The 14,482-nt window shown below is 35.7% G+C and overlaps 1 protein-coding gene across 2 annotated transcripts in view; it reads left to right on the plus strand.

Moving 5' to 3' along the window:
• URI1 (URI1 prefoldin like chaperone) overlaps positions 1-9,981 on the plus strand; it is a 74,118-nt gene extending 64,137 nt beyond the window's left edge. For both annotated transcript variants that reach the window (XM_010355783.2, XM_030912828.1), the window contains 5 exons: positions 1,673-1,841; positions 3,213-3,567; positions 5,306-5,448; positions 6,225-6,474; positions 9,164-9,981. In XM_010355783.2, the coding sequence (XP_010354085.2) occupies positions 1,673-1,841; positions 3,213-3,567; positions 5,306-5,448; positions 6,225-6,474; positions 9,164-9,346 (1,100 nt within the window). In that variant the 3' untranslated portion in view covers positions 9,347-9,981. The remainder of the gene's footprint in view (positions 1-1,672; positions 1,842-3,212; positions 3,568-5,305; positions 5,449-6,224; positions 6,475-9,163) is intronic.
• The last annotated feature ends 4,501 nt before the right edge of the window (positions 9,982-14,482 follow it).

Consider the following 14,482-nt stretch of genomic DNA (forward strand, 5'->3'; position numbering starts at 1 on the left):
GAGTGTATTTCAGCCATTCCTCTTATGGTGCCTGCAGTGGCTTTCCCTGCGCAGGTTGTTCCCATCTCCACCCAGTAGATTTCTTTTGCCAAGGATGGCTTACGTGTTTGGGTTTACTTCTGTAAAGCCAGTGGCTCCTTCATCAGTTGTAAAGTGTTAACAGTAGTGAAATTGTATAAGTATTACAGATGACTTATTATCTGCTACTGTAGAAGACTGTACAGTGTCCTAAACAAATGTACGAGCATTTGTTTTGACTTTTACTGCTCGCATTTTGGTAATGAACTCTTTGAGATAACTTAGTGGTTGAAAGAAGCCATGTCACAAGTAACAGGAAGTGGCTTTAGAAGGTGAAATAAAGGAGATACATGTTAAAGTTAAAGAACAGAAAGACAAGATTTTTGTTTGTGGTGACCAGTGACAAATTATGAGTGCTACAGGTCTGAAATAAAGTTGTTAACTACTGTCTTATCAATAATAGTTACAGAGAATAAGGCTATGAAACATAATTTTGATATTTTCAGATTTATACAACAGTGCAGCAAATTTGGGTATATGATGGACTCGAGGTCATCTAATAATGCCATATCTCATAACAGGACATATCTTAGACTTTTCCCCATTACTTTCCCATTACTTTGCTTTAATAAAGCAAGTAAAGTCTTTATTTGCTTTATTACAAAATAATCCATTTTTTAAAATGAAAAACAGATACTCTGAGTTCAGATTTGACCCATCTTCTTTCCTCACATGAAGATTACAAATAAAATGAAGCAGTTTAAAAAGTAGAGATGTTCATATGTAAAATGATAATAGAACTTTACAGAGATGAGCCTCTATTGTTTCCTTGTAGGGTATTCATTCCCTGGCAGCACCCTGGAGTTTAAAGTATCCTTTGACAAGGCTTTTGCATGTTACTGTAGTAACTAGATTTCCTTGAGTAAGGATGGTAAATGGAAATTTATCATTTATGTGTTGCATTTCACCTTATAACCAGGGTGCATTGTGGCCATTTCTCCATATGCATTTTTGAAGCTCTGCTTCACAACCTTTAATGTGCATGCAGATTCTCTGGGGCTCTTGTTGAAATATAGTTTCTGATTCGGTGGGTCTGGGGTGTCCTTAGAGCTTACACTTCTGAAGTATTCCCCAGGGACACCAGTGCTGCTGGTCCATGGACCACACTTTGAGTGGCAAGGGTGTAAGAGACATTCATCCTTGGAGTTCCCCTGTTTGGCTTAAAAATTGTGACCACTCTGTTTCAATATCTCCCTTGCCCCAAAAGAAAGTCTCATTAAGTCTGGGTTTGTGCCTTTTTCATGTTGACTATTTTTTTTTTTTTGAGACAGAGTCTCGTTGTGTCGCCCAGGCTGGAGTGCAGTGGCCAGATCTCAGCTCACTGCAAGCTCCGCCTCCCGGGTTTACGGCATTCTCCTGCCTCAGCCTCCCGAGTAGCTGGGACTGCAGGCGCCCGCCACCTCGCCTGGCTAGTGTTTTGTATTTTTTTAGTAGAGATGGGGTTTCACCGTGTTAGCCAGGATGGTCTCGATCTCCTGACCTCATGATCCGCCCTTCTCGGCCTCCCAAAGTGCTGGGATTACAGGCTTGAGCCACCGCACCCGGCCTTTCATGTTGACTATTAACAGCCATGTCTTTCCCTTTTTCTAAATAGCGAAACACCGAATTGCTCATAAACCGCATTCCAAACCAAAAACTTCAGATATTTTTGAAGCAGATATTGCAAATGATGTGAAATCCAAGGATTTGCTTGCTGATAAAGAACTGTGGGCTCGACTTGAAGAACTAGAGAGACAAGAAGAATTGCTGGGTGAACTCGATAGGTACTTGATGACAGATTATCTTTCCAAGATAATTTGTTTCTATATACATTTCCTCATTAATCTTTCTTCATTAATAAAATAGTATGTGTTCATTGAAGAAAATGCAGGGAAGCATAATATATTATCAATAATCCTTTCACCTCAAGATAAACATTAATTCTTTGGAATATTTTCTTATAGGATTGTGTGTTTGTGCATATTCCCATGCATGTGCATGTACTTTAATACTTAAGATCAACATCTTCTTTTTTTTATTATAGCCTATTTTGTATAATTATACCAGATAGTTGACTTTTAATAATCTTGGATTTAATATATATAATGTTCAATTTTAAATGAAGTATTTTTATACTACACCTAGGATAGTGCTCTATCTTTGAATGTGTTGTGAAAAACAAAAATACACTTTGAATTTAAGTTTGATACAGTAAAATGTTTGTTCTTGCTTTCCTTTTATAAACTTTGGAGCAGGTAATTTGTAATCTGGTCAGATAGCTATATGTATGAGAAACTTTACCAAATTGCTGTTTGAAATACACATTAGCACATACTTAGAATTGTTAAAATGCTAAATGAAGTCTGCTGCTCGAGAAGTTCCTATATTATTTTGCTTAAATGATGTACCATATGCAATAATTAGTTTCTGTGAAAAATAGGGCAGGAAGCATACAAGTTTCTTTTTCCTACCATTTCATCTATAAATTCTTAGGTCTTTTTGATTACTGATACTATTCGTTTTTAAAAACCAGTTTTGAATCTTGTGATTTTTCTTGGTCATGATTCTCTATTTTTGTATGATGTTATTTCAGTTCTGTTGCATTTTCGATTTTGTTATTTTTGTAAGGTCCTCAAATCTTTTATAGAATCAAGTATGGTAAGTGTTCACTCGTGTGTATAAATATAAGTATATTCATGTGCATATGTATAAATCCTTTATTTTTTAAAATTACAATAATACATACTCATTGTAAAATCTGAGTATAGGAGTAGAAAATAAGTGTGTATTATAGTTATGTGGTTTCAATTTCTGGTCTTTAAATAGAGATACATGTTACCTGAATTTCTTACAACTTTGTTATTATTGGTACTATATTTATATTGCATATGGCCAGTATCTTTCTTGCAAAGATAAAAAAATTATCTTCTGTATTCTACTTATGTCTGAATAACTGCAATATATAGAAGCAGCATAGGAACTAATGTTTTTTGTTAACTTCAAAACATTTTTTTGTTTTTGAACTTAGAGTTCTAGTTTTAAAAATACTTTATTCAAGATCTTAGTATTTACCCATGGAAACTAACTGGAAATTTAAATAATGTAAAATTCTAGTATGTTTGTTTGATCTTGTTAATTTTCTTCTCCCTTACTAGTAAGCCTGATATTGTGATTGCAAATGGAGAAGATACGACATCTTCTGAAGAGGAAAAGGAAGATCATAACACAAATGTGAATGCGATGCATCAAGTAACAGACTCTCATACTCTGGACAGTTGTCATAAGGATGTTGCAAGTTCAGAACCATTCAGTGTTCAAATGAATAGTCAGTTGAACTATTCAGTGAATGGTTCCGGTTCTTACCACAGTGATGATGATGATGATGATGATGACGATGAGGATGACGACAACATTGACGACGATGATGGTGATAATGACCATGAGGCTTTAGGGGTTGGAGATAATTCTATACCAACAATATATTTTTCTCATACTGTTGAGCCTAAGAGGGTTTGTATACTTTTAACTTTACTAATTTTGCATATAATTTGAACATTAAGCATTGTGATTTTTTTAAAAGAGCAGTATTAACAGTCATTATCATTGTTGATAGTGCCAGACAGGAAAATCATCTTTTGCCTCTTGTTCTGACCAATTTAAGAAGAAAAAGGGGGAAAAAATTTAGTTAGCTGGTATTGGTCCATTGTTCTCTGAAACAATGCATTGTTTGGGGTCTGGAAGGGGATCAGATTTGAGTGGCAACTACTGTAACTTCACCTGTCCTTCATTCAGAGAGTTTTGTCAAGAATCCTGGAGTTAATTATATTGTGGACATTTTGGTGTGCTTAGGATGTTGAAAGTGACTGCATTAGTTAAATTTTTAATTATGCCAGGTTGTTTTCTATGGACATAAAATGAATACTTCATAAGCACAAAGGGAAAATGTAGGAGAAAGTAAAAATTAGTTTCTTTTCTGACAAAGTAAATATAAACATCTGTGGATAATCATGACTTTAGAATTTTGGCATTTTAAAGCTGGGGGTGACTGTGGAGATTTTCTAATACAGAGTTTTAAAGCTTTTCTCTAGTATGAAAAGCCTTTTGTTCCCTCCATACTTACTGTAGAATCCCAGTGTTTAAAATAGATCAAAGCAGGTTGGCTCTGATTGAAGGAAGGATTGGCTGCCTTAAGTCCATCTTTGCCCTCTCTCTGCTCCATGTACTGCTCTAAGGAGGCACTGGGAATTCGTCTAATTCGTCTTTCTCAGGGAAATTTAAGGCCTAGTAGACATAGATCTGGTTGGTAATAAAACAGAAACTCTTTCGCCTCAGTGAGTGCCCTTTCTACACAATATTCCCAATTGCCTGTATCAGAGTTAAGGGTCTGTGGTATCAGTCTTAAGTGTGTGTGATTATTATTTAATGAAATATGTTTAAAACATATTTGATATTTCTTAGCTTCGTGAGTTATTCCTGCTCCAATATGAAGTGAAATAATTGTATGTGTTTTTATATTCTAATATGTCAGACTGAAGGGGTCTTCCCCTGATTCTTCGGGAAAAGTTGACTGAGATGATTAGCCAGAAAAGGTCACTTTGTGATTCTTTTGCCAGGCTTTTACTTTTTTCCTGTTTTCATTTAGATAGAAAGAACAAATATTATTTGCAGGAATGTTATAGGGAATAGTGGGCATTATTGTGGAAAGTATGGTCTAAGTGCTGACTAGGGGAGGAAAAATAACATGTTAACCCCATGTGAACCCTGAACAGGGTGGGTTTTTATTTTTTTACTCCTTCAATTTCTAAAAGTTAGAGATGTTTTAAAAATTCTAAATAGGCACTATTTAATAGTACTTTTATGACTTAAAGATTATATTCTCACTGAATTTTTTGTTGTTGTTGTTTATACTTTCTTTTGAAATACGTAATTCAAGCCAAAAACTTTTATCAAAGGAATCGGGTGAAATGAAGCTTATAAGAAATCTAGCATTTAGTTCTAATGTATTTTGCTTTCTCTACAATAATAAAGACACTGAAGACTAGGATTTGTTATTAAAGATTTACTTTAGAGGTCATAGATCTGTGAGGTAAGGACTTTTTTTAATTCCACCTGATAATGCACATCATTTCAGCATCAGAAAATTTCAGCTGCCTCTCTTACTATTATTTGTTTAGTTACAGAGTTTGTTTTGATTTCACTTTTATTTAATTTGTCAAAAGGTTCTTAATTTCTTGCTCTGAAATTTTAGGTCCGAATAAATACTGGAAAGAATACCACTTTAAAATTCAGTGAAAAGAAAGAAGAAGCCAAACGTAAACGAAAGAACAGCACTGGCAGTGGCCACTCTGCCCAGGAGCTGCCGACCATCAGGACACCTGCTGACATTTACAGGTGGGAGGTGCTCATAGCTGCAGGACAGTCTGCTGGCCTTGTCTCTCTTTCTGCCACTGAACCTTTACCAGAGAAAGTTGTTTGTAACACAGAAGACCCTCACTGAAATGTGAAGTGTTCTGAGGAGTTAGCTTAGAATCTGATAGGCTGAGTGGCTGTAGCTTCCCAATCCAGAGCAGTGGGAATGGAGGAATTTTTTTTTTTCACTTTCTCCTCTTCACCAGTGCTTTTGAAACATTTCCAAATGGTCTAGTCAGAAAATCCTGTATCTTCGGAAATGCATTTTTGTTTCCAGTGGGCTAGGTCCGTATGTTTCTACCACAGCCATAATATGCTTGGCATGCAGTTTACCTTTTCAGAGTAGAAGTTATACTGTTGCAGTTCTTTTTTTTTTTTGGAATTGTTTGTTGAGAAAACTATCACTTGAAAATACGTACTGTTTTTATGATCCTTGTTAAATAGTGAAAACTGCTAAATGTATACGTGGGTCTAAAACTTAATGTAGAGTTTTGGCAAACTATGCTCTTGCCACCTAGGACATGCTTAAAAATAACATGCTATGTTTTATTAGGCCAGATAAATCATATCTTTCAAAATAGTATGAAAATGTCATTTGAGGTTCTAAAATTAATTGTGATTGTGACTATTTTAGATATAAGGTTTTAATAAAAATGTTCAGATTAATTTCTACAACAGATTTAAGGAAATTTTCAAAAGGTTATTCTCAGTTTTATGAGTTACGTACAGTGAATGTATATATGTTTTGAATATCACAGAGCCTTTGTTGACGTTGTGAATGGAGAATATGTCCCTCGCAAATCCATCCTGAAGTCTCGAAGTAGAGAGAATAGTGTGTGTAGCGACACCAGTGAAAGCAGTGCTGCTGAATTTGACGATAGGCGGGGAGTTTTGAGGAGTATCAGTTACGAAGAAGCCACTTGCAGTGACACCAGTGAGAGCATTTTGGAAGAGGAACCACAAGAAAATCATCAAAAGAAACTTTTGCCCTTATCAGTAACACCTGAGGTGTGTGTGTATCTTTTAATTCTTTATTTCATATAGTATCTTTGGCCAGTTTTAGCTATTTGATCTGAAAAGTCATAAGATTTAATTAATTCTAGGTTTCATACTTTCTTGATACTAATTAATAAAAAATTAATAGTCACAAGCAAACAGTACAAATATTGTGATACTCAAATAGTTTATTTTTTGATAAACTTTAAGACAAGTTCTATTTCAGCAAAATGGGAAATTTAAAATATCTTACTTGGCATTATGTATTACATTTGTAGCTAGGAAATTATTTAGCAGTTTATTTTAAATAAATTACCAGTAGGTCATTTTCTGATAGTGTAAGGAGCAGATTATACTATTCTCTTCTAAATACCTTGGCTAAGTTAAAGAAAAATAATGCATGCATAGCAGATAATTATCTAAAGTCCAATATTTTGCCGTGTTCCAGTGAAACTTAACTCTTGGGGGATTATGGAATTGTTTTATAATCTGATGAAAGCTGTAGACCATGTCCTTAGAAAAAATAGTGCACACTCAATACACTTTCACCCACCATGCTGCTTACAGTTTTTGGTGGCGGTGCAGGGGAGGTTAGGAAATCCCCAAATAAGGATGTCTGTGAAATATAAGGCTATTAATTTCTTCATTCTTGTGTTTTGGTGAGTATTTGAAGTTTTCAATTTAAAAAGTAGGAAGATTGGGGAACCCATGCCTGGATCAAATCAATGTATACATTTGTATATACAATAAGATGCATGCATATATAAATAATCTTATATAAAAATTCCACTGCTTTTACTAAATGGTATTATACTCAGTGTATTAAATGGCAATTGAGGGTGGAGATTGGTAGCATTTAGGGACAGTACATATGACTAGAATGTTTTCTTCCCCTCTTCTCAGTATAATGATCTTAGGTGACCTGGAAAGTATCTTACCTTATTTAATAGTCTTCCGTACTGTTAGAAAACAGGTAATGGATGTAGACTTTTGCTGATAAATATTTGAATATTAGTTTTTTGTAAGGACTTAGTGTATCGTGGTACAGCTAGAGTTAGAGTGTGGAACCTATTTTTTATTTCACCCTTACTAGTTTTGCATTTTGTATGGAAATGTTTAATAGTAGTTGCTATAAATTTTTTAACATCAGAGAAATAGTTCATGATTATGGTAAGTACTTTGGAAGATACCCTTTTCAGTATCTTTTTAAATGCTAAAATATTATCTCTTTTTCAAAAGCATTTTAAATAGAAGAAGGATAGGAAGCCTCTATGTTCATCGTGATAAAGTGGAGTTTTTAGTAAAGTGAGCTTTAAGCTGCTTTTACCAGCTGAACTCCAAAAATAATGTAGGAGAGAGATGGCTTTCTTTGTTTTTGTTTCAATGGTGGGGCAAGGTAGAAGAAGGTGGCTTCTTAAATTATTCAGGTGATAATGTTGTTTTAACTAATTTTGAGCAGTTGGTAGACAGGAAAGCAAAGTGTACATTAAAGTTCACCTGTCAAATTTTGGTTTGTAGAGGGAAGGATGGAGGTTCTAAATATCAGAAATCTTTGAAAAAAAAAAAAAAAAAAAATTGGCCGGGCGCAGTGGCTGATGCCTGTAATCTCAGCACAGCACTGTGGGAGGCTGAGGTGGGCGGATCACGAAATCAGGAGATTGAGACCATCCTGGCTTACACAGTGAAACCCCATCTCTCCTAAAAAATACAAAGAAAAAAATGAGCCAGGCGTGGTGGCGGGCGCCTGTAGTCCCAGCTACTCGGGAGGCTGAGGCAGGAGAATGGCATGAACCCAGGAGGCAGAACTTTCAGTGAGCCGAGATTGCACCACTACACTCCAGCCTGGGTGACAGAGGGAGACTCTGTCTCAAAAAAAAAAAAAAAAAAAACTCCTTGGGTCTTACCTATTTTTGTATAAAACAACATGTACAGATATTTCCAGCAATTTATGCACATTGTTTAATTCTGTTCCAGTTGAACATACAGTTGACCAGATTAAATACAGCAAACATCCAGTTGAAATGGAGTCATTTTCTTTTTTTGTGGAACTTCTGATTTCTGTCAGAGTTAATTGTCTTAAAATTTTGAAACCTGTGCTTATTCCTACTAGTGTCAGCACTTTTATTTTTCAACTTCCACTGATCTCTTAAAATTGAGGCAAAATGCAATAAAATATTTAAATAATTGCATAAACACCACCAAAGAGATTTCAGTTAGAAATGTCAGTACTGGTGAAACTAAGCTATTGGCTAGCAGGCGGCAAGGCCACCATAGGATAGCTCATTCATCAACTGATGTACAAAAGTCGAAGTTTGACACCCTAATAGCATTTTTATTTTAATATGTTATTTTTCACAGCATGGGCTGGACATGAATGGAATGTATGAAAGTTTGAAGACCTTTTATTTATCCATTTCTGTTTTTTCCCAGAAAAATTTTTTCCCAGAAAAATGTAAAATTTACATTTTACATTTTGTTTTCTTGCATGTATACTGTAAAAATTACTTCTATTTGGTGGTGAAATTAAAATTTAATGGTGTTGGTTTCTCTGAACAATTAGTATTTTGATGTAGTGGTGTTGTCTAGCCACAAATCTTGTGAATTTACTTTTAATGAAAAGAAATGTCAAATTAGTGAATGGGAAGATTTTGTGGGTGTCTTACTTGCATTTTATTACCATAACCTGACTTTTGTTTTCTAGGCTTTTTCTGGAACTGTTATAGAAAAAGAATTTGTGTCGCCTTCCTTAACACCACACCCAGCCATTGCTCATCCTGCACTACCCACTATTCCAGAACGGAAGGAAGTTCTGTTGGAAGCATCAGAAGAAACTGGAAAGAGGGTTTCAAAGTTTAAAGCTGCCAGATTGCAACAGAAAAACTAGGCCCTGTCTAGGAAATGAGAATTTACATCCTAAAACCTAGTTGTTCGTTTGTTTAGAATATCTGTAGCAAAATAGGTTAGATGTAGTCTGAAATAAGGTATCCTGAGTTACTTTGGCAACAAGTTCTTTTACCCTTGGTATTTGAAAAAATCAAAGTAACTGTCTGAATACTTTAATATTCGGCTTGTTTTGTTAATTTTCTGAATACTGTTAACACTCGTGTCTAAGTTTGCCTTTATGATGCAGTGGCAGCATTTTGAATTACTTTTCAAAGAATACTGTTCATATGCATTGTTTTTGTGTTTCAAACTAAATAACAGGCAGTTTTGTGCCAGCTGTGATATTGTGCATACCATATGGACCATTTTAAAGAAAATTTTACAATTTCAAATAGATTCAACAATTATATTACTTGCTTTCACATTTTAAAGGCACTTTAAAAAAATCTACTTCTCTTGTAGGTTTTGCAGCTAGTTGGCTATTCAAGAAACCTCGCCCCTCTGAATGTCATACTGTAATCTTTAAGGAAGAAAGCTACATGAATTAATTGTACTCTATGGGAAAATTTCTTTGGAAAGATATTTTGTAAAACTTTTTTTTTCCAGTAAAAACTTTATGAAACTTGGTCTCAAAAATATTGTGAACTTTATGATTCAAAATTGAGTACAGATATGTCCTTGATTCATATATATGCTACATGTATCACACATCATATCTGGAATTCTTTCAGTTCCTCAGACACTTCTCCCTTATTAGTTTTTGCAGTTTCACTGGGATTATGTTTTGGGAGACAAGGAAAGGTCTAGATGTTTAAACGTTTTAAATAAATATTCCTTACAATTTCATCTTCCCAACATTTGCATTCTTTAAGGCTACATTCCTACTAACTGAAATAACACATTTACTTTGAGCACAACTCCTCAAAGATAAATTCTTTCTAACATTGAAAATAACGCTACAAGTTAATCATTAGCTTGATGCATGCTAAAATGTAGCTTTTAAAAAGCATTCTGGGCCGGGCGCGGTGGCTCAAGCCTGTAATCCCAGCACTTTGGGAGGCCGAGACGGGCGGATCACGAGGTCAGGAGATCGAGACCATCCTGGCTAACACGGTGAAACCCCGTCTCTACTGAAAAAAAAAATACAAAAAACTAGCCAGGCGAGGTGGCGGGCGTCTGTAGTCCCAGCGACTCGGGAGGCGGAGCTTGCAGTGAGCTGCGATCCGACCACTGCACTCCAGCCTGGGCGACAGAGGGAGACTCCGTCTCAAAAAAAAATAATAAAAAAACAAAAAGCATTCTGCGTTAGTAATAAAATAAGCCATCAATGCCAGTCCACCCTCTATTCATGGCTAAATATTTAAAGGTTATTTATAGCTTCTTTAATGAATTCTTCTTAAACAAAGTGAAATTATGTCCTAGAAAAGTAGAAGCTATTGTAACTAGAACAGTGCAACTTTAAAGTTTTATGAATATGTATTTTAATGACAAGGGGGCAAACTTGAATCCCCACTAGTTAATGGATAATTCAAACCAAGGACTGATTTTGAAAGATCACCTAAAAATGTAGATTTCTTCTTTAGTCAATTTAGATCGACTGTGCATATATTTTCTAGTTAAAAACTGTTTCTTTCAGTTCATGCCCCAACCCCCACCAAAACCAAAGCAGAAATTACACACACAAAGGTGCTCTCATTAGGAATTGCTATTCACATGAGCCTTTCTGTGCTAGATTTTTTTTCCCAGAAACAAACTTTAGGACTATTGTGGTGGTCTTAACAGATTTGTAATTTCAAGACGCTTGTCATTAAATAATTTTTCATGTTCACAAACTTGTTTTTGAGCCTATGTTACAGCTTTGAGATAGGTTTTCCCTCATAGAACAAGACGGTAGGAGAAGCAGATGAAGTGTTTGATAACACATTTTTGCATGTTCTGCTCTGGAGACCATGAAATGGTGTTGCCCCATTTCATAGCTTCAGTCTTCTAACAGAGTATTAAATTGTAATTTAAAATTATAGCTTTTTTATATTAAAGTTTGGGACAAAATGAAGGTCTTACCTGTTCTGTTTTAAACCGTTATAAAACAGAACAGACCAAGAGATTCTCTTTTAAACTTTCTATTTTGAAATATAGTAACTTTAGTCCTTCAGAACAATTGCACAAAATAGTACCAAGAGTTCCCATATACCCTCATTTCATTCAGCCTCCCTCCGTATTACAACATAGAACCATAATATAATTATCCAAATCAGGAAATTTATGTTAGTGCAATGGCATTTAAACTACAGGTCTTACTTGAATTTCACCAACTTTTCCACCAAATTTTCTGTTAGAAAAAGAACTAGTGTTCTTCTGTTCCCCAGATCTTGTCTATGACTCCATCTTGTATTTATTTGTTCCTTATTGCTCCTTAGTCTTTCCTCCAGTCTCCAACAGTTCCTCAGTTTGTGTTTCATAACTTTGATATTTTTGAAGAGTACTGGTAGGATATTTTGAGGATGTTCCTTAGTTTGGATTTGTTTGATGTACTCAGATGCCTTGAGGTTTTGCAATTTTGAAAAAAATACCACAGAAAATGGATCATATAAAGAGGTACATTCTAGTGTGTCATTTTGAGTTCCTTATTTTGGTGTGTCAGTCTTAATCACTTGGTTAAGGTGGTATCTGCCAGGTATCTCCACTGTAAAATTACTGTTTCCCTTTGTAGTTCATATCTTGGGAGCTATACATGAGACATGCAAATTCTTTTCTCCAACTATGCTAAGTTTTGCATTTATTGGTGGATCTTGTCTGTAATAGTTATCACTGTGGTGTTTGCCTAAAGGTGATTCTCTGTTTTGCCCTTTTCTTCCACATTTATTTCTTGAAATTCTTTTATAATAACAAGCTTTGTCTCCATACCTCTGTCTCCCAGCTTATTTGATTATATCTGTGGACACCTGGATATTTTATTATATGGGTTAAAATTCATTACTTACTACCATTGTTTTGTTGCTCAAATTCTTCTGCATTTGCCCATTAGGAACTCCTTTGAGTTAACTCCTGAGTTCTTTCAACAAGTTCCTATCTTTTTTTGAACACTTTCTTACTGGCACCACAAAGTACTACAGGACTATCTATTTTTCCTGTCCCAGCCCTGGAAACAACCACTTCAAGGAACCCTGGTTCCTTTAATTGGAACATGATGTTTAGAAACCAACATCTGTTCAGTTAAGTATACTAATTGCCAGTGGGGTGTCATTGCCTCTTGGGCCTTTTCAGCAGATACAGCTAGGAAATATATGTATATGTATTAATGAATATACATTTATGTGTCTGTTTATTAAAAACCATGAGTTTGCACTGATACTTCTGATTCTAATCTAATACCACAGCATTAATTTCTGTTTTTCCTGATCTGTTACTTGGTTTACAACATGAGTAACCTGCCTCTTGTCTGCAGTTTATTTACTTAACTGTTTTTTTTTTCCCACTGTAATATACATGTAGTTTCAGAAGAGCTAATTCATACCCTAGGAGAAACACGTTAACTACATTGCACTGTTATGCAATTCTTTTTGGGTTTTGCCTCATATTATCAGTAAAGAAAGTTTTTCAAATAAGTTCTTAGGTCCTTTTCTTTCCCACCCTCTCTGATCTGTGGACTGATTTGTACTCTTGGTCCACTTTTTACTGTTTGAGGGTTCTGTCCACATCCTGGTTGATTTTAAAGATTTATTTTTTCAGTATGTGAAAAATATATGAAACACTCAGGTGGTTCTCAGAGTCTGAGCTTTGTAAAAGGATATACATGGAGAAGTGTTGTTCGTACCTCATTCTTCCCACCCCATTCCCATTCCCAGCTGCTTTCTATCACTTTCCCGCCTGCCCATAGTAAACTCTGGTTTCTTGTTTAACCTTTCTGTGTCTCTTGTACAAATCCTCACGTACCTACTATAAAGAACCAATATTTTTGGTTACTGGTCTAACTCTTCTATACTCACAGCAAATGTGTATTTTCTTTTTCCCGTTTTTCTTTTTTCTTTTTTTTTTTTTTGAGACTCGCTGTTGCCCAGGCTCGAGTGCAGTGGTGCAGTCTCGGCCCACTGCAATCTCTGCCTCCTGCGTTCAAGCGATTCTCATGCCTCAGTCTCCTGAGCAGCTGGGACTACAGGCACGTGCCACCATGCCCAGCTGATTTTTTTTTTTTCCCCTATGTTTTGGTAGAGACAGGGTTTTGCTATGTTGGCCAGATTGGTCTAGAACTCCTGACTGCAAGTGATCTACCTGCCTCGGCCTCCCAAAATGCTGGGATTACGGGGTTGAGCCACTGTGCTCGGCCAGTGTTTTTTTTTTTTTTTTTTTTTTTTTTTTGAGACAGAGTCTTGCTCTGTTGCCCAGGCTGGGGTGCAGTGGCGGGATCTCGGCTCACTGCAAGCTCTGCCTCCCGGGTTCACACCATTCTCCTGCCTCAGCCTCCTGAGTAGCTGGGACTACAGGTGCCTGCCACCATGCCCAGCTAATTTTTTGTATTTTTAATAGAGACAGGGTTTCACCATGTTAGCCAGGATGGTCTCAATCCCCTGACCTCGTGATCCGCCCGCCTCAGCCTCCCAAAGTACTGGGATTACAGGCGTGAGTCACCGCGCCCAGCCCAAGGACATAGTTTTAACATACACGTATGTCTACATATCATTGATGATTTTTTATAATGACTCTGTGGCAGTATGGTATCTTAAAGGGATTTCAAAATCGTTAAAAATATTGTTACATAATTATGTTCATTTTACTAAAATTTGATTTTTTAAAAATTGGTCATGCATGTTTAAGAGCTTTCTATTCATTGAAATAGTTCCTAATTTGTGAAATGTCAGTGTCTATTTTACAGATTTGTCTCCTCCATAAGAAACAGGTTTTCAAGGATGAAACTGTTCTTTATCCATCTGCTGTTTAGGTGGTGGCATGTAGGCTGTCAAGCAAAGGCCTGTTAAGTGAATTCCTCAGTTACAATAAATATGATTTATATATTTAATTGGTCAGCATTAAATTTTTACATTTTAAAATAATTTAAATTTCATTTTAGAAGAATATCATTTAGGATTAAAAAAATGTTTTTGCAGTTCCCTTAACCAATAAGTCACAAAAGGTAAATAAT

The sequence above is a fragment of the Rhinopithecus roxellana genome, chromosome 12, assembly GCF_007565055.1.
Source record: "Rhinopithecus roxellana isolate Shanxi Qingling chromosome 12, ASM756505v1, whole genome shotgun sequence".
Lineage (NCBI taxonomy): Eukaryota > Metazoa > Chordata > Mammalia > Primates > Cercopithecidae > Rhinopithecus > Rhinopithecus roxellana.